We start from the raw sequence: 21,544 nt of genomic DNA, 5'->3' as shown, positions 1-21,544 counted from the left end.
TACATTTGGATGAAACAGCAGCGATTGTTTGTTTGATGTTATAGACCACGGATCCACGTTCGAGATGGATTGCAACACGTGCAACTGCTTCGCTGGTGAAATCACTTGCACAAAGAAACATTGCGAACCCACGACCGTCAACGCCGTATCCCGGTATAGACACACCGGATTGCCGTGCAACTGCGCTCCTCACCACGTGCCCGTCTGTGGTTCCAACGGCAACACTTACCCCAACTCGTGTCTAGCCAAGTGAGTACACTCGTTTCGCTCTGACCGTCAAACTTGGAGCGGATGTGGTTTGAGGGATATTATTGAAATCGAACTGTGCCGGCTTTCTAATTAATCATAGTATTATATTGTGCCTATTACGTGTTACCAGGTGTGCCGGCCTATCTGACGTGGACCTCAAGTTCGGCACATGTTGGAGCGACGATCCTTGCGCCGGCGATCACACTTGTCGATCGGACGAGAGGTGCGTGCCCGCCCGTCAGGTGTGCTTATCAATGTTGAAGAAATCTTGTGTTCAATACAAATGCGGTAAGCCTCTATAAGAAGAATAAACTGACAACTATTAAAAGGCATTTCATAAATTTATTGCCAGACATATTACATTGTTTTTTTTATTTTCACCCTTCGAAATTCAAAAGATTTAAAAAAATATAAAAACCTACTAAAATAACGATTAAAATGATTATCAATTTTAGAAAAATATATACTTATTCATGCGTATAGTATATATTGAACGAAAATAATGTATATTACGAGATCAAATTTAATATTAGGAATTTGCGTTAAAATTGCTTGATACGTATTTCTTGTATATAAGAACTCGAAACAGTGATGTGTAACTTTTAGTTTCAGAAAAGATATCATGCGAAGACGCAGCTAAAGGTGTGGTATGCGATACGGACGACGTGGAACACTCTAACATGTGCCACTTATTACGGTCTGGCAAAACGCTAGCCTACAACGGCCCATGCCTAGTAAGTCCCCAAGGATAACAGCCTCAACCCAGTGCTCAGTCGTTTCGCTGACTCACCGTGTGATTATAACATTTTTTTTTACCCGGCGTTGTCAATTTTTAGGTGGGATGCAATTCGACGGGAAGCGTATGTGGCGTGGATGGCAATACTTATCCATCTGAGTGCGCGGCCTTTGCGGAATCGGCGAGCGTTGACTACCCAGGACCGTGTGCATCTTCCGGGTTCATCGGACACAACGGTCGGCCGTATTGTGCTGCAAAGGGCGCAGTAGACTGCCCGAAACTGCCCCAAAAAGGATGTCTGGGTATCACTCCTCCCGGGGCTTGCTGTCCCAAATGCGCCGGAGCTCTGCGTCTACTTTTTAGGTATGTTCACACCCCTAAACATATTAATAGGTGATGAAATTTCATCTAAAAATTATCTGCGAGAAGTAGAATTTTTTTTTTTATTACGTCAAAAAAAGTTTAGCTATAAAATAAATATAAAATAGTAAATTATTTATACCTACTCTCCTTTATAATTTAAAAAACGGGAACTAACCAGTTTTTGATAAAATCGATTTAATTTTTTATTGTACCTACTACCTAGTTGAGTCAAAATAAACGTGATTACTTAATAAGATCCTATTGTCTCTATACCTCTATAATCTATATCATTTAATAGAAATTACATCATTTAAAAAAAAAAGATTGTTCGTTTTAATATTTTAAACATACAACGATTTAATTTGTATTTTAAACATTTTTAGAAAAGTATTTCTTATTTCTGATTATGATATTATTATTGAAAATGTAGGTCGTAAAAGTGTCCCCTCCTCTAGTGAATTGAACTCTAAATAGTTAATTTACTTTGAACGGATTTTCAGTCAGAAACAAGTCGACCGGGTGATGCATACTCTGAAAAAGCCTTCGGTGAACGCGCTGAACACAAAGTCTATACTCCGGGCTTTGGACAGGCACGTGCTGGTGGCCGAATGCGTGGTCCGTGGCCACCTGACCATGTACCAAGACCTGCTGGTGCTGGTCGAGTCCACGGTCCGGAACCCAACCAGGCTGCAACTGGAAGCTTGCATCATGGAATCGGAGAAACTGTCCACACTGGTGGAAACATCAAGTCCCCGGGTCACGATCGACCTGAGTCTCAGCACGCTCATCTCGGCCAGTCCAGTTCACGAGATGGTCGCGGACGACGATGCCGACGCCGCTGCCGACGCACCCGGTCGCCGGTCCAGTGTCGCCATCGCCGCCGTGACGCTGATTCTGACTGTGCTCATTCGCTAAAAACAAAAATAATCCGACTGAATTTTTTTTATTGTTTATTATTTTTCATTTCATTTTTGTTTTAGCATTTTACTCAACTCGATATTGTATATGGTTTAAAAATATTTCGATAGTAAGTAATAGTTATTATGTACATATTATTATTGTTATTATTATTACAGTAGTAATATTATTATATATAGAACGATTATAATATTATATTTTTACTATACGCGATGGCTGTGATAAAAAATCATTATTCTTACGTGCCTATTTTATACAATGTTGTAATGTTTTTCTGACATTAAATAACATTAGTTTTTATTTTTATTACCTATTATTATTATTCGAATATGTTATATTTACAAATGTATTTATTGATAATAAATGTTTATTTGTTGAAACAGATCAAAAATTATGTTTTAAATTTAAGAAATTCAATCCTAACCATTAAAATATTATTACACCAGACAATCACTATCTTGCACGATCGACAATAATATTATATAGACTTAAAAACCGTATAAACAACTTCATTCGTAACATATACATTAAACTGGTCATTACTTAATATTTTACACCAATATCATTTAGTATAAGCCAACAGCATATATTTGTGACAAATCATATATTTATCTTATCATATAATTCCTTTAATATATTAAGTATAAGTAGTATAACTATTAATTAAAACTTTTAAATAATCTTCAAAGATTCATTTTTCTATGTGTTACAGCTTAACAGTTAATTATATCATTGGCTTCAATCATAATATCTTTGGCAGATGATTAACTTTAATTTTTAACCTATCTTATATTTTAGTTTTTTTTTAAATTAAAGTACGAGTTTTAATAATTTCAAACCGGGTTAAGTATGATAATAATATATTAGTATACCTGTAGAGTGTAACAGTATTTTTCTAATAAACCAAAATCAATATTTCGTTGAAATGACATTGAAAAACTAATTATGTACTGATAATTAATGAATATTATAAACTCTATATACTACTTTCAATTAAATGCTAATTACATACCTATTCTATGACGAAACTATAACGATTAAAGTACATTAATATAAATACGCTTAGGGAAGATTTTATTATAGAATCAAATAAAACAATACTAATAGTAAATTTTACTTCTAAAGTAAAAACTAATTTAAATAATAATAATTTTTTATAAAAAAAAAGCATCAGTCATAGTATATTTGTATTTTACCATAGAAATTTAGTAAATATAATTGAAACTTAAAAGTTAAAATACAATACAAGGTGAACATAATCCAAAATTAAATATTATATCTATTAAACTAAAAAAGTTGAAGTTTTAGTTATAAACAAGGTGATTCTTTTAACATTATACACCCATTATTTCATCAAGTATTGCCTTGTTTCATTTTTTTTTTTTAAATATTTTGTATCATGCTTTTCTCAAATATATGAAACTTTTATTTTTTTTACCCTTTTATTTAATAGTGAAACCACTACCAACTTTTGATTTTCAAATGACAACTTATATTTAAAATGTATTAAAATAATAGGGATATTTTTTTTATGAATTTTAACGTTCAACATATTATTTTTTGTTATTTTTTTTTAGCGATAAATACTTTTTTAATGTTTGGTAGTTTTTAGTTTTTGATTTTTATAATATGTACTTATTATTTCTGAAGACCAGTGGTCACGCGGGTAATAGATAATAAGAGGTACATATTTTCATATTTAATTTAATTTAATTATATAACATTTTAAACATAGGTTATCATTTGAAAATGATAAGTTGATAGTGGTTTCACTATTAAATAAAATAGTAGAAAAATTAAAAATTTCATAAGGTTTGAAAAAAGCATGATACTAAATATTTTTTAAAAAAAATCAATACTTGACGAAATAATGAATGTATTTTAATATGATAAAAGCATCACCCTATTTATATATCGTTCTTTATTACAGTGAAAACTCATTAAAACAAACTATGATAATTGTCTGCAATACACTTCATTACATTTCGTCTTCAAAGAACGTAATACCGAAAACTTCAGTTGGAAAAACAAAACTGAATTGGTTTTCGGGTAACAACTTAAAATAGTAGATTTACTTCATTTATTCCACCACAAAATATATCAATATACTTTTACATAAATATTATTAACGGCGCATTAGATAGGCAATTTAAGGGCATTTGAGTACATTTTTTATTCATACAATATTAAAGTGACAAAACGCTCAACCATCAAGATGATCAACGTTGAGTATTCCCATTATTAAAATTTAAGAAAAAACATAAAAGTAGGAAACCATTTTTTATTGATTAACCAATTAATATCCTAACTTAATAATACTTACATTGGTTGTCAGAGATCATAGTGTCCTGTCCTATTCAAATTATAATTTGGTAACCAATCTTCAAACTACAATTTTTCAACTTGCGTGGGGAGAGAGACAGTAATATATATATGTAATTTTTCATTTCCAGTTAACTATTATTGAATTCAAATCAAATACATCTAATATAGATAACATACAATACTCAATGGACGAGCTAAACTCGTGTCTAACTGTACGGCAGATCTATAAAAGGGACACTACTTTCTTTATAAATTATTTTTCATTCAATAACAAACATTTCAACATAAAACATAGTTTTACAAAAATTTAAATTCTAAAATTCATCTAACTCAAAACTCAAAGTTATCATTCAAAATAGTATTCTTATGTTAAGAGGATGTCATGCACTATTCGTTTTCTCTCTCTGGCCCACACGCAACATGGACAAAACGCATCTACGTAAAATCATTTTTTCTATGTTTTTAAGTAATATTAGAGTAAAATCAGCCATTAAAAAAATATACATATTAATATTTTTGAGGAAATAACATATCTATTTTATATTTTATTGTTATTTGACTTTAAAAATAAACAAAATTGTTTTCAGACATATTTAGACAAATTGATATGTCATTTTCTCAAAAATATTATTTTCTATCTTTTTTGTGTGTTTTTACTCTAAGATTATTTAAAATCATAGAAAAAATGATTCTGCGTAAATGCGTTTTATTTATATTACGCATAGATCAGAGAGAGAAAACAAATAGTGCGCTGACATCCTCTTAAGTGTAATAAAGTAATTAAAAATACTTGATTGTATTAAGTTATTTGTGTTATAAATAAAATTAACTTTCTAATTAATAATTGTATTTAATTTACAAATGTTAAACATAAAATAAGAATTTTATATTGTATAATATATACATATTATTTTTAATATCAATAATAGGTTACATTTTAAAAATATTAAATTGGTACAAATGATTCAAAGATTCATCTAATGACATCTAAGTATAGACAAATTCTTAAAATTAATTGACACTATAACTGTTTTATTAAAAACTTTTCGGAAGTGTCATCGCTGATACATCGCTGATTTATTGAATAAAAGTAAGAAACCGTTTTTCGATTGTTTTACCAATTAATATCCTAACTTAACAATATATACATTAATTATCAGTGACCCAAGTGTCCTAATTAAATTTTATTTTGATAACCAATCTTCAAACTACAATCATCCAACTTGCATGAGGAGAGAGGCAGTAATATGTTTGTAATTTTTTAATTCAAATTAATTATTATTGAATTCAAATTAAATACATCTGTTATAAATAACTATAAAATACTCAATGACAAGCTAAACTCGTCTCTTAGTGTGCGACAGAATTATAAAATGCACTCTTTATTTATAGATTTTTGTTCATTCAACATAAAATATAGTTTTAAAAAATTATAAATTCTAAACTTCATCAAACAAAAAACTTAAAATAATCGTTCAAAATAGTATGCTCATGTTAAGTGTAATAAAATAATTAAAAATGCTGAATTGTATTAAGTAAATTGTGTGATAATTATAATTAACCTAAATCTAATAATTTGTTGAATTTAATTTACAAATTTTAAGAATAAAAAAAAAATTTAGAATTACATAATATACGTATTTTATTTAACTTAAATCATAAGTTACATTTTAAAAATTTAGTAAATTGGTCCAGATGATCCAAAAATAATTATAATGTCAACTGAGTATAAACAATTTCTTAAAAAGAATTAAGAGTATAACTACTTTATAAAAAACTTTTCGGAATTGTCATCGCTGATACAATTGATTTCAGAAAGTACATTCAAAATAACATAAATTTAGTTTTTAATGAACAAGGTTTGTTGACTGAAGAATACGAATTTAATTATAAAATTGAATGTTGTGTAACAACTTATTAATAACCTACGTATTATGTATAGTGTATACAAATATTAAATAAACAGAAATACAATTAATATATATGTAATACTAATCAGAATGTGTTTTAAAAATAAAAATTACAGTAATATTTTAAAGGAATTAATAAGTTGAATAAAGTCTAGCTAAATTCGCTTTAAACTACATTCGTTATGAGAATAAAAATAATTATATGTAGTTTAAATTACTGGATTTAAATTTCGTAGCACAACCTTGTAGTAGTATTAGGATGGTTTAGAAACATTTTTATAAAAAAATATTGTATTATTCATATACTGTATCATATTTGAATCGTTTTTCATCTGTAACAATGTTGTCAATCCAGTTATAAGTAGAATAATGATCTGTTAAACAAATTAGTGAACATAACAAATAAGTTTCAAATTATGTAAAAAAATTAATTACATCATAAATCAATATTACATTAGGAGTAAAATTCGTATGTCAATTTACATGAACCATTGCAATAAACATAAAAATAAATAAGGTTTCAATATAGATTTATATGTAAATAAATCTATCTATGCCCTATGAATATTATTAATAGGTTAACGAACAGATATACTATTTTAATAAGATATAAATATCTTAACATTTGTCAAGATTCTTGGAATATCATAAACATACCGTATATCAGAATATTAATTTAGCTCATTTAAATCTACTTACTGCCATAACAAGATTCAAATTAATATTGAAAATTCCAAAAGCTGATATTTCATCCATATTAAAAACTGTTAGTTGGTTCATGAACATTTTCACCTAATTTTTGTAATCACAAAAATAAAAACTATTAATACTAGAAATAGTATTTATTTATAGATTAAATCTAACACCATTATAACACTCTTATAAAAAGTTGTTTTACGATTATGAGTTACATTTGGTTATCTTTTTAAATATTGTTTAATAAAGTTAATACGAATATTATTTATAAAAATCATTCGTCAAAGTAAATATATTTATAATTTACTTGGAGTTTTGTATCTACAGCTAAACTTGAAATTCTAATCAACCGTAAATATGAAATCATCTTCCTTTTCTGTAAACATAAAAAGATATATAGCATAATATGTTCAAAGGTATAAATCTATAAGACATTTTATTGTTATAAACAATTATTATAGTATATTAATTAAAAATTATTCTTGCCAGTATATTCAGTCTCGAGTAACTATAAATATTAAAATTATAAATAATGCTTTTCTATGCTTAAAATAAAAAACATGGCATATAAATCAAATCAATAAATTTAAATTATAATTAACTTGATTGGTTTTTGCAATGGAATGGCGATGATAACGAATAAGAATTATTATATGTTATTTTCTTTTACACGTAAAAACTTGATAAGTGCATAATAAGATAGATGAAAATTAATAAAATTATAAAAAGTATGACTACAGAGTAATTAAATATGGTTTATTTATTTATGTTTACTTCTTTAATAAACCAACAAACAAATCATATTATATGTATGTATTTGAATTTATTTATTTATTTATTATGTATTAGTTGCGTTAAATTATTCTATAAACAAAAAATTAGAATAATTTTATCTCTAATAACAAAAAACACAAATTTATTAAAATTCATAATTATAACTTTTTATAACTTATAAACTCAATATAAAACAGTAAAAAATAATTCAAATTTATAAAAAATTGTTTTATGACAATCATACTTATAAGTCTTTTGATTTTCATTATTTATATAAAAAAAAGGCGACTTTAATTTCTTTTTACATTTTATAATATCTACCATTTTTATTAACCTCAACTATCTCTTACTTTAAAATACGAAAAACGTAATACATAATTATAACAGTACAGTACATAGTACATATTTTGTATAAGAATTATTTTGAATGTTATGTAATTAAACAAATTACATTAAACAATTATTGAATTCGATAAGATGACTCAGAATAAATAGCAAGAACTATTTTATTATTAAAACATGAAAATGTGATTATAAAAACTATGACTACAGAGTAAATAAAATTATGGTTTATTGATTTATAACAACTTCTAATATCCAACAACAAATAATAACATTATATATATTTGATTTAATTTATAATGTACCTATTACTTTTAAAAAAATATATTATTTTGTTCTATAAACAAAAAATAAAATCTTTAATAAAAAAAAACAATGTATTAATATTAATAATTATAACTCATAAATTCAGTATAGAAACAATAAAAAACAACTATAATTTATAAAAAAATGTTTTATTTGAATCATGATTGTTGTCTATTGATTTAATTATTTATTAAAAATTAACAAAACAATTTCTTTTTTTATTTTATAAAGTCTACCTCTTTCACTAACCTAAACTACCCCTTACTACAAAATACAAAAAAAAAAAAATAATACATAATGTTTACAGTACATATATCTATATGTATATAACATTAATTTTTAATGTTATGTAATTACAAATTACATTTAAAAATTATTGAATTTGATACGTTAAATCAGAATCAATAACATGAACTATTTTATTATTATAACGTAAATACGTGAGTCTATATCATGACTTTCATACTCACCGTATCGTTCACACGAGATGCTGCAATGATTATGGACATAATTAAAAATGAATTTTGTGTACATAACAAGTATGGGGTTATTCGTTTCACAATACCAATGATATCGGTCCCACATAAGTCATACCTAAATTGAATTATGTAGAAAAAGGAGATCACTATATTAATGTAATTGAATACGAAGAAACCCAAGAGCATTTGTCCGAAACCCGTACTGAATATTCTCAACAGCTCAGATAAATCAGCGTGTAGCCGACGAATCTTATCCATCAATATTGTGATTTCGACGTGCGTTAATCCACCGGAAACGACAGTAGTTGTCGTCAATCCATCTGGAAGTTGTGTCCAGAAACCGTTCAACGTTTGGAATCTGCACTCCAAGTTTTGTAGGTAAAAATAAGTGGAGATTACCACAGTGACATCAATAGCGAAAGGTAAACGAAAAAAATAAATTGAAAATGTAGTAATGTTTATCGTTTTCAGCGGTATGATCGTTAACAATATGGATGCAATACAAACATAATATACGAATACAAAATAAAAAATTATTTTCCAACATTTTTTTTTAATTGGACGTCTGTGAATAAAATGCAATGCAAAGATGAATGGTAGTTTTTGATCATATTCTATTATACCGTTGATCAACCTTTAAAAACAATAAAAATTAATATAATATATTAATTATTTGTTATAGTTAAAGTGTTATTGAATCATCAAATGAAAAAATTAACTAAATGAATTATAAAATAACTAAAACGTTATTTTCATGCATTATAATATGTGTGATAAGACGATTACTTAAATTTCATTATGATAAAAATATCATGCGTAAATACAATTTCAAAAAATGGACGATATGGAAATTGCGATAACTATTATTTGGATTAATACTACTCAAATATTAAAATTTCTGATGTTAATGGAAGTATCAAGTAATAATAACTATAGATTTAATAATAAATTAACCGGTTCAAATAAGATAAATAATATTTCCCCGCATTTCATTCTACTATTCAACTGAAATAATTCTGAATTCATTAACTATCAACCTAATTTTTTAACTTTTTACTTATTGTAAGAACATTAATCAAAAGACTAACTATAAAACAAACCAAAATATCATTAATATTATACATACATACTTTACTATCCATTTTTCTGATATTCTTGCTGAAATTATAATTATCCAAAATTTGAAAATACCTAATTTCTCTGGTATTAAGACACGTTTTTGAACGTTGTATGTAAATATAAGTAATGCGATTAGTCGCATAAATTCGACAAAAGAATACAATTTCAAGTTTTTGTTTTGAATTAGAAGCCCATCGGGTCCTAATGTATAGGAAAAGCTTATGATGCCTATACACTTGCATAAGAATACAACTGGCCTTTGAGTTGTTTTTAAATCGGTCGACATCGTGAGAATGCGTTTTCTTGAGGTAGACATTTATTATTAAAATGAAAATCAATTGTGTTAATTTAACAGAAATATAATATTTATAACTATAAAATTGTTACACTATGACAACCTCCAATAATGAAGTAAACGAAAATAGACAATATTTGTTTTTATTGAATTATAATAAATTATTGATTAAAATAATATCTACTTTATTTTATGTTGGTATATATTTGTATTTGTTTCTTAGCAATTGGTTTTGTAGAATTTTGTTGAGTATACAAATTATGATCATTTATCATCAATATAAGAATCATAAATAGATTAGTTTGTATATCCGGATATTAAATAATAATTTCAACAATTTAATATAACAAAACAAACACAAGTATTATTGATTTAATATTGTAACTATTCTTCTAAAAAAGATGTATTATGAATGACTAAAGGGTAATATCTATAACCTAATAATATCTTTATCAAACAAAACGGAAGTATTTAAAGTAAATAATTCTTTTAGTTATAAACTTGAAGTTACACACGGGATTCTGTAGGGAACAAAATGCTAAATTTAAGTTCGTTAAAAAAATGTAATAGTTCGGTTCGATTCGGTTCGGGTTCGCTCGGCTCGACACTAAAAAAGCCGGTTCGCTCATTACTATTATTTATTATATTTTATTAATGGCTTAAAAATATTCCTTGTAAATACAAAACTTATTAATTATGCAGATAATACAGTAATATTATTTTCTGATCAAAATATAGTTCTTTTGTATGAAAACGCTAATGTGATAAAAAAAAAAATTTTATAAAAAACTGATTAGGTTTATAACTTATTAGAGTTAAAATTAAAATCGATTGTGTTAATTTAACAGAAAAATAATATTTATAACTACCTATAAAATTGTTGCACAATAAAAACCTCCAAATGGAATAAACTATAAAACAAACAGTATTTGTTTTTATTGAATAATAATAAATTATTTATTAAAATAATACCTACTTTATTTTATGTTGTTATATATTTGTATTGGTTTCTTAGCAATTTTAATGTGTAGAATTTTGTTGACTATACAAATTATGATCATTTATCATAAATGGATTAGTAAGTATATCCGGGTAATAAATAATAATTTCAATAATTTATAACAATAAAACAAACATGAAATATATGATAGTTTATTGATTTAATTTCGTAACTATTCTTCTAAAAAAGATGTATTATGATAATAACTAAAAGGTAACATCTATAACCTAATAAGATCATCTTTATCAAACAAAAAGAAAGTATTTAAAATAAATAATACTTATAGTTATCAACTTGACATTACACATAGGGTTCCGTAGGGAACAGCAGTTCTTACTTCTTAGTCATATATTGTTTATTCGTGATGGGTCGAACTGTTCGAATGTCAAAACCGTACGAACACCTAGTAATTCAAACTCAGCATGAAAGTAAATCGAACCGAACTATTTACCATTTAGGTAGATTCGAAATCCTTTTTATATAAGAAAACAATAAAGTACTAAATTTAAGTTCGATAAAAAATTTAAATAGTTCTGTTCGGTTCGGTTCGGGTTCACTCGGCTTGATATCAAAAAAAACAGGTTCAACCCATCACTAATATTTATTAGGGCGAATGTAAGTTCCTACACGAGACCTAGCAGGTAAACAAGATACATATGTTAGTTCCTACACGATAAAATAAGGTACATGTGTAAGTTCCTACATAGTAAAATGCAAGTACATGTGTAAGTTCCTACACAGTAAAAAACAGGTACATGTGTAAGTTCCTACACGGTAAAAAAAGGTACGCGTGCAAGTTCCTACACAAAGTATGTTATAAGTTATCAATCTAATATTAGTTATATCATATTCTAATACTGTCATACATTTTAACCCTTTATTCTATATAATATATAATTCTTTATAATATTTAATAATTTACCTTATAAATATTATCAATTTAATAATTTTAAAAATAATAATTGTAATAATATAATAATTAAAAAAAATATACAAATAACGCATTCTATATAATATTTAATAATTTTAAATATTTTATAGACGTAGATTGATAACTTATAATATTCCTAGTGTAGGAACTTACACATGTACCTTTTTTTATCCCCATTTATTATATTTATTAATGGTTTATTAAACTTCATAATAAATGCAAGACTTATTAGTTATGCAAATAATATATATAGTAATATTATTTTCTAATAAAAATATAGATCTTTTCACTTTTGTATGAAAACGCTAATGTTATCAAAAAAAATTATAAAAGACTGGTTTGACTATAACTTATAACAGTTAAGTATTAATATATTAAATTTTAATTATTTTAAAAATAACTCAAAAGTTATTAACAAATGTCACAAAATATGTTTCACTCGTCAAACTGTAATGGTATTTGTAAAATATGTAATAATATTAGAACTTGGGGTAGTGACTACTGAGTAAGTAGGTAAGCACTATTAAATATTTAGTTTTAACAATTGATAATAAAGTAGGATGGAATAATCATAATAGTTATTAAACTAACATTTTGCAAACATTTTTCTATGGTTTTATGAAATAAGATTTATTTTCAACGATCAGATTAAACTTTACTATATTCATCATTAATCCATTCCATTGTCAGCTATGAAGTACTTATGTGTTTTGAGACAGGCATATTACTCACATATTTATAGGCTAAAGATTGCCTTAAATATGTTAATTACATTTTTATTTCTAAAGCCTATGTATTATAATAGTCTTGAATATATTGAACTGAATGTCCCATATATTATAAGTTATATTTTTATAGTACTTTACTTAGGTAATTAAATGTTAGACATAACATTGCCAAGATAACTCGTTTACATAATAGGTATACGATACAAAAAAACATCAATATATCTGGCCGAAATTTTAAAAAGTAAATCGTAAGTTTTAAATCTGTTGCTATTCAAATATTTAGACTACTTAAAATTAATATTTACAACTCTTATAATAATTTAAACATGTTTTAGTTATTTCTGGGGAAACTAGATTTTTCAGAGTACCTATCAATTATTTTAAACTTTAATGGTATAATTTGTTCATTATTTTGTTATTCTTTTTTTATTGTGTATTTTTTAAATTCAATTAGATATATATGTATTTTAGTTGTAATGAACTTAAACTTTTTATCACCACCACAAGCATTATGCAATAAGTTTTCATCTATCTATTCTAATTAATATTAAGATTGATATGTATAATGTATATTGTATTTTTTTGCATGAAATATATTATGATTATTGATTATTAATACCTAAGTTAAGATACGAGGAAGTCGACAGTGTGACATACTACTATACTAATAGTATAGAGTATAGACGAACATAATATATATTATATTTTATATATGACTGCGCGTAACCTAACCCCCTAGTCAAAGTATAGATTTCAACATATTAGTTAGTCATATAAAATAATCGATTTCTATCATATTTCCTACACTACAACTGTACTACTATAATATACTATACAATACTAAATCTAAATATTTATATTTAATTTACAAAACTGAAGCGAAAAATTAGAATTTAATATAATATAAGTAATTTATTTAATTTTAATCATAAATAGCATTATTACAATAGATAAATGAACACCTTTCCGTACAATGTATTTTATTATAATATAATAAAAATTAAAATATTATATTATTATATTTTAAAATCCTGACTACGCCAATGATTGATATAAGTGATTCATGGATACTTATAATTTCATCTAAATACTCGGATAAACAACTTATTAAAATTTATTAAAATTAATAAACTATTGTATTAAATAACATTTCAGTAGTTTCACCGCTGAATTTTCGATTTCAGAAAGTACACTGAAAATAACATAAATTTGCAAAACGACTTAACAATAATCTATGTATACTAATATTAAATATGAAAAGAAATACAAACTATATGTTCAATGAATAATTTAATACAAATAAAAATGTCTTTCAATGATAAAAATCACTGTATTATCCTAAAAATAACTAATCAGTTATTCAGTTGTTTAACGTCTAGCTAAGTTCACTAATAAACTATATTCGATATGCAATAAGAATTGATTATTTACAGTTTACACTGTTTACAGTACTTGATTTAAGTTTTTTAGCACAGACTAGTAAAGGTATTAGGATGATTCAGAAAAATTTGTAAAATATAATATTGTATTATTCATATACTGATTCATAATTGAATAGTTTTTCATCTGTAATAATGTTGTCAATCCAGTTATAAGTAGAATAATGAACTGTTAAAAAAAAATAGTTAACAAAACCAATAAGTTTCAATTTATGTATAAAAATAATTAAATCATATATCATTATCAAACTATATATATTTATATAAAACAACTGCAATAATCAAAAATAAATTAGACTTCACGCTAAATTTATATGAAAATAAGTTTAACCAGTGGCGTAATTGGGGGGTCACAAGAGGTCACCCTTAGGACCCCAAATATAATCTAGGGGTTGCAAAAGTACTATTTTGCAACCCCTGAAATTTTCATATTTATGGTTTATCGCTAGATAGTAAAAAAAATAAGTAATTATATTTAGGACGTAGTATACCCGCACGTGTTGTCTCCGTCTTACACACTCACGACATGGCAAATTTTCGTTCACCAGTTTCAATATTGTACTGTTAGTTTTGATATAAGAGCGAACTGACCTATTATAAAATTTCCCAAATTACACCACTGAGTATACTATGAGTATACTATATATATGTCATTAATACATTTACGAACATTACTATTTTCAATAAATTGTACGTATATTTGAACACTTCTGGAATATCATAAACTTACTAAACTAGTACAGTAAAGAAATAACAAATTATAAAAATCTAAGAAAAAATGTCGTAAAATGAACGTATACCTATTACCTAGGTACATATATAAATTCGTAGAATAATATGTACTTATCTATTATATTTTTTTTATATTCTTTTTTATTTTTCAAATAATATTACTTATTTACTTACAATAAACACACACGTAACGAACACAAAACTTATGTATGCGATAACTGATAACAAAAATATTAGTATAATTTTAAATTCATTAACAAACATAAGATTTAATTTAAATAATATAGAATTATACTTATATAATCTTACAAAATATTAATGTTTTTATTTACAAGTAGATAAATAATAGACAATAGTATTGGTTTAACTAACCTTGTATTTAAAATAAAAATACATTTGAAGTACTATTTTATATAATTTGAAAATTATAAATACTATAATAGTATTTTATAAAAAAAAAATTGTAGTTTAAGGCCACATCATGCTTTTCTTTGAAATACTAATTGTATCCTCTTTAACTAACTAGATTACCACGTAAAATAATTTTTATAAACAGTTATCTCATTTTTTGATTGAGCCTATACAACTTATAACGACATAATATTTTACGAATATTTAATTCAAATAACTATTTTCAAGTAGGTATATCGAAATATTAAAGGAGCACAGTAAATGACTCGACCTCCCTAATATCAAATTCTACAACAATACAATGATTGTGAGGATACGTGGGACGTGGGACGTGCAAAGTTTTTCGACTCGTTTATGTCCATCAAATTAATCATTTATAACTTAATAGAGTTATTGAATCTTAAAAATAATATATTAAATTATATGATAAATTTATATCTACTTACCGACATAACGAGATTCAAATTTACATTGAAAATTCCAAAAGCTGTTATTTTATCCATATCAAAAACTGTTAGTTGGTTCATGAACATTTTCACCTAATTTTGATTAACACAAAAATAAAATATATTAATACTAGAAATAGTATTTAATTTTAGATTAAAACTAAAACCGTAACTGACAAGATAAAAATAATAATGTTATAATACTCTAATAAAAAGTTGTGTTACGATTATGAATTTGATTACCTTTTTAAATATTGTTAAATAGGTACAGTTAATAAGAATATTATTTATAAAAATCATTCGTCAAAATAAATTAATACATAATTTACTTGAAGTTTGACATCTACAAGTAAACTTGAAATCTTAATCAACCGTAAATATGAAATCATCTTCCTTTTCTGTAAGCATACAAAAATATAAAAAATATTATATTCAAAGGTTAGAATCTATCAGACATTCAATGTGCATTTTAGTTTTATAATAATTTAAATTACTGTTGCTAATCATAAATTCGATATAAATACACTTGGCCACATAGTTACATGGTAGGAAAAGGGTGATTAGAATTATAATTGTTGTTTTTAATGATTTTATGTACACATGAAATTAAAAACGCGACATAAGAGCCAAATTAATAAATTTTAATTTATTATTAAACTTATTTTGTTTTTTATTGGAATGCCAACGATAAATAAATTAAAGTGTTATTTTTTTGTTTACACGTAAGAACTTGATAAATAATATAATGATAGCTATTAATTAATAAAATTATAAAAACTTTTGAGAGTAAATATGGATTATTTATGTATATCAACTTGCTTTAATAACCCAAAAATATAACATACAGATATTTGAGTTTACTTATATATAGTGTATAATATTTTACAAAAAAACTATTTTTTCTATAAACAAATAATAATACCTTTCATAATCAATAAAGATATAATTATTAACAAATATAATGATAACTAGGGCTCGGAAGTTGATGTATTTTTTTTTTTTTTTGGAACTTTTTAGACGATGCTCTCCTGAACAACTAATTTTTATTTTGCATTATTTTGCATTTTTTGGTGTTTATTACTTTTTAAGTCATTTTTGAAATTTTTAGGTCATTTTTCCACATTTTTAGTCATTTTTACTGATTTCACATTTGTTCACTTCTTATCATTATGCCGATAACTTACTTAGAACTTTAAAACTGCCACGGACTAAAATTAGTAACTATCCAATTTTATCTCACCAATTACAGTAGTCGTTGTCATGTTGTAGTGAATATTATTATACCTAAATTTTATTATAATTTTTGTAATATTTTATTTAATTTTAAAGAACACTTTTTGTAATTTTTATGTCATATTTTGAGTTATCTGTAAGCTTTGATAAATGTATATAGAATTGTATAATAAAATAGAGTACAATTTAAAACAAATTTATGTTTATTAACTTTTTATTATTAATTTTTTGTCATTTTTATGTCATATTTGCATATTTTTTTTTAGGTTCCGGTGAGCCCCAATGATAACTCATAAATTCAGTGTAAGTAAAACAGAAAATAATTAAAATAATAATTATTCAAAAATGTAAACAAAATCGCTTTATTCACATCATTATTGTATCTACTGATCTCTTTATTTAATAAAAATCGACAAAAAAAAGTTGATTTGAATCTTTTTTATTATAAAAATCTACCTATTTATCTAAACTAATCTTCGCTATCACCTTCTTTAAATTTTAGGAATTATAAATTAATAATACTTATTGATTACAGTACTTGTATAAGATTCATTTTGAAATAAATGTAATTACAAATAACATATCAGAATTATTGAATTTGATAACACAAATCAGAATGGATAAAAAAAAAAATTGTTTTATTATTATAATAAAAACACATGAGTCTTTATATTATTCATTATCACTCTTACCGTATCGTTTACGCGAGAAGCTGCGATGATTATGGACAAAGTTAAAAGTAAATTTTGTATACATAGCAAGTATGGAAATATGTTGGACAATGTATTAATAACGGTATAGGTCTGATAAATGTTACTTCTATAATGAATCATAAAGAAAAAGGAGACCACTATATCGATGTAATTGAATACGAAGAACCCCAAGAGCATTTGTCCGAAACCCGTACTGAATATTCTCAACAGCTCAGATAAATCAGCGTGTAGCCGACGAATCTTATCCATCAACATTGTGATTTCGACGTGCGTTAATCCACCGGAAACGACAGTAGTTGTCGTCAATCCATCTGGAAGTTGTGTCCAGAAACCGTTCAACGTTTGGAATCTGCACTCCAAGTTTTGTAGGTAAAAATAAGTGGAAATTACCACAGTGACGTCAATGGCGAAAGGCAAACGAAAAAAATAAAATGAAAAAGTTATAATGTTTACCACTTTCAACGGTATGATCGTTAACAAGAACACTGTAAGTGCAATGTAATATACGAACACAAAATAAAAAATTATGTTCCAACATCTTTTTTGAATCGGACGTGGGCCAATGAAATGCAATGTTAACGGTAGTTTTTGATCGTATTCTATTATGCCGTTAATCAACCTTGAAAAACAGTAAAAATTAATAAATACATCACAGTCAATGTGCAGAATTAATTAGTGTAATGAATTAACTAAGTTATTTATAAATTATGTAACTAAAACATTGTTTTTATCCATTATATATTTGATGTGCCTTTAGTTATATAAGATTGAGGTTTTATCGACATAGATGTATTATAATAGAATTATCATACTTTAAAATGTAGTTTTTTATTTTTTTCTTTCAGTTAATCAAGTTCGCCTAGCCGTTTAATTTTTATTATTGAAAATATTATAAATTTATCAATTTAATAATAGGTCATTAGAATAATATCATAAGAATTGAGTAAATCCGATAAAAACACAAGGAAGAATAGGAAGATATGTAGAACGACAACAATTAACATATATTAAAATACAATACAAATAATTAAGTATTCCTATCGCTACGTTACGGTATTTGTATCTTTAAATTTGGTATATGATTTAAAATAGTGAAATATTCTAAAGAGAGAAAAATAGCTAAAGAAAATGTAGAAAAACAATTTAAAATAATAATAAATTTATTAATCACGAAAATTGTGATAATTATTATTTTGTTTTACAGTACCTTTAAGTTTTGAAATTTCCTATGTTAACAGAAGGCTTGTTCAGTTATTGCAGTTATATTGAAATTAACTGACTTTAATAATTTAAAATAAATGTTTGAAAGAGACAGGTGAGCTGTGTAACTTTAAGCGCAATAGTCTTTATATAGTGCAGCGTTTCTCAACCTTTTTAGTCTCGCGACCACCAAAAAATGTTTAAAATATACTCAATCACTTCACGACCCTCCTCCCTATCTATATTAAGTATAAATTTGTATCATATCGTTTGGAAAACCAAATTTTGAAAGAAAGGTTCATTTTGTTAACAGTGTTTTATTATTTTTGACCAACACAACCCCTAGGTTGAGAAACGCTGATATAGTGGACAGTCATGTAGAATTAATAAACATCCACTATAGGGAGCCACTATCGGGAAAAAGTATAATGTTCATACTCATAGGATAAGAACTGATTATAAATGTACATACACATTATAATTAGTAAATAATATGATTAATAATATTTATATTAATTTTTATTTTTATTTATTAGTTAATTACATATAATATATATATATATATTGTAATAATAAGTGGGTATAATAATTCTAAATGTTAAACAGTTTTTATCTGTCTCTGATTTAATATACTTTAGTGCAGATTTTATCCAAAAAATTACGTCTAAAACGTTAAAAAATATTTTTTACATTTTGATCAATTCTGGATAAAATATGAATGAAATTTACTAATATATATTATATAGTATTAACATTTTCGATATGTTCGTATATTGTATCCATTAATAAAAAGTAATTTTAATTTTGATATCAGTTTTTAGTATTCTCGTCTACTATTAGGAGTGTCCACTATTAAGAGGTTATAACCCCTATATACATTGTGTATATACATTTTTCTCGAAGAATTCAAAAGTGTCCATTATTGGAAAGTATTGAGAAATGAGAGGCATTAATTAATAGTGGTTATACTTTATTCATAGCTATTTTTTATGTTATAATATAAAATAAACATAAATCACAATTACTATAGATATACATTATATACATTATACATATTGTATATATATCATCTAAAACTATATGTATCTAATCAATACAAAAAAATTAATCTTGTTATTGAATAATAAATAAATTAATATAATATTCATCCTACAATAGGTAGGTATAGATTAACCCTTCACAGTTTTGGTCACTGTACACAGTACACAATCAGCGAGCAATGTGTTTTATATTCAATTTAACCATTGAAATCGGGAAATCTACACGATGCCCTACACCTAATATCATATAAGTAGCCTAGAGACTTAATAAAATTACTAGTTAAAATAAGATAAATTGTATATTCCCACATTCTCTTGAACAATTTACTTGAAATGTAATTCTGAATTCAATAACTACTCACTTAGTTACTTTATAAAATAAATAATAATGTTATTCAACACACTAACTTTAATAAAGCATATAATAAATTAATAAATATTATACGTACTGTATTACCCATTTTTCTGATATTCTTGCTGTAGGGCGTTCTATACAACTACAGTATAATTATGATGCATACATACACTTTATTAATATAATTAAATAACAAATAATATATAATATATAACAAAACGTAAAATATAAATGTTCCGAGAACGGCGTTGTGACGCGGAGACGACGCGTACGCGACGGAGCGTCGGTTAATACTAATAACAAAAGAATAATAATAATAATAATAATAATATAATAATAATAGTAATAATAAAAGATGTCGCCGTTATCACTTATTACTACAGCTTCGGCCATATCTGACATCTAGATCGTCCTCGATCTGTACATTTTTTTTTTTTTTTTTATATAAATTAGGAAATAAAATAAAATATTTAATTATACAAACATAATTAATATAACAACATAATTATTTAAAAAAAAAAAAATATAATTAATATAGGTTATTGTTACCTTAATAACCAAGTATAATAAATATGAATTATATAAAATATATAATAAAAAGGAATATTAAAATAAAATAATATTTTTATTATATTACAAAAGTATGAATAAAAATAGCTAATCGATTTTAACCCAATGTTTAATGTCCTTTGCTGCAAAAACAGTATTTAAAGGAATGCGGGTTACCTGGTGCCCTTCGATATCAGATATGACATATCTGTCGTGAGGGAGTATTTTTTCTACTTTATAAGGGCCTTTAAATTT

At 25.3% G+C, this 21,544-nt stretch overlaps 2 protein-coding genes and 1 long non-coding RNA gene across 3 annotated transcripts in view; 1 reads left to right on the top strand and 2 right to left on the bottom strand.

Annotated features, from left to right (window-relative positions):
• LOC132919364 (reversion-inducing cysteine-rich protein with Kazal motifs) overlaps positions 1-2,657 on the top strand; it is a 47,722-nt gene extending 45,065 nt beyond the window's left edge. The window contains exons 11-15 of the mRNA XM_060980930.1: positions 45-249; positions 380-537; positions 856-983; positions 1,086-1,348; positions 1,849-2,657. Of these exons, the coding sequence (XP_060836913.1) occupies positions 45-249; positions 380-537; positions 856-983; positions 1,086-1,348; positions 1,849-2,263 (1,169 nt within the window). The 3' untranslated portion in view covers positions 2,264-2,657. The remainder of the gene's footprint in view (positions 1-44; positions 250-379; positions 538-855; positions 984-1,085; positions 1,349-1,848) is intronic.
• A 3,944-nt stretch (positions 2,658-6,601) lies between these two features.
• Positions 6,602-9,717, bottom strand: LOC132922295 (uncharacterized). Its single transcript, XM_060985739.1, has 4 exons — positions 9,090-9,717; positions 7,505-7,573; positions 7,201-7,293; positions 6,602-6,875 (listed from the first exon to the last, which is right to left on the bottom strand). Exons 1-4 carry the CDS (start codon positions 9,354-9,356, stop codon positions 6,756-6,758), a joined length of 549 nt encoding a protein of 182 aa, XP_060841722.1. The 5' UTR covers positions 9,357-9,717; the 3' UTR covers positions 6,602-6,755.
• Positions 9,718-14,223: 4,506 nt separating this feature from the next.
• Positions 14,224-17,817, bottom strand: LOC132922004 (uncharacterized). Its single transcript, XR_009660980.1, has 3 exons — positions 16,529-17,817; positions 16,200-16,292; positions 14,224-14,779 (listed from the first exon to the last, which is right to left on the bottom strand). It is a non-coding gene; the product is annotated as an uncharacterized LOC132922004 (long non-coding RNA).
• Positions 17,818-21,544: the final 3,727 nt, after the last annotated feature.

Source organism: Rhopalosiphum padi, chromosome 2 (genome assembly GCF_020882245.1).
Source record: "Rhopalosiphum padi isolate XX-2018 chromosome 2, ASM2088224v1, whole genome shotgun sequence".
Classification (NCBI taxonomy): domain Eukaryota; kingdom Metazoa; phylum Arthropoda; class Insecta; order Hemiptera; family Aphididae; genus Rhopalosiphum; species Rhopalosiphum padi.
This window is presented reverse-complemented; position numbering and strand designations above follow the sequence as displayed.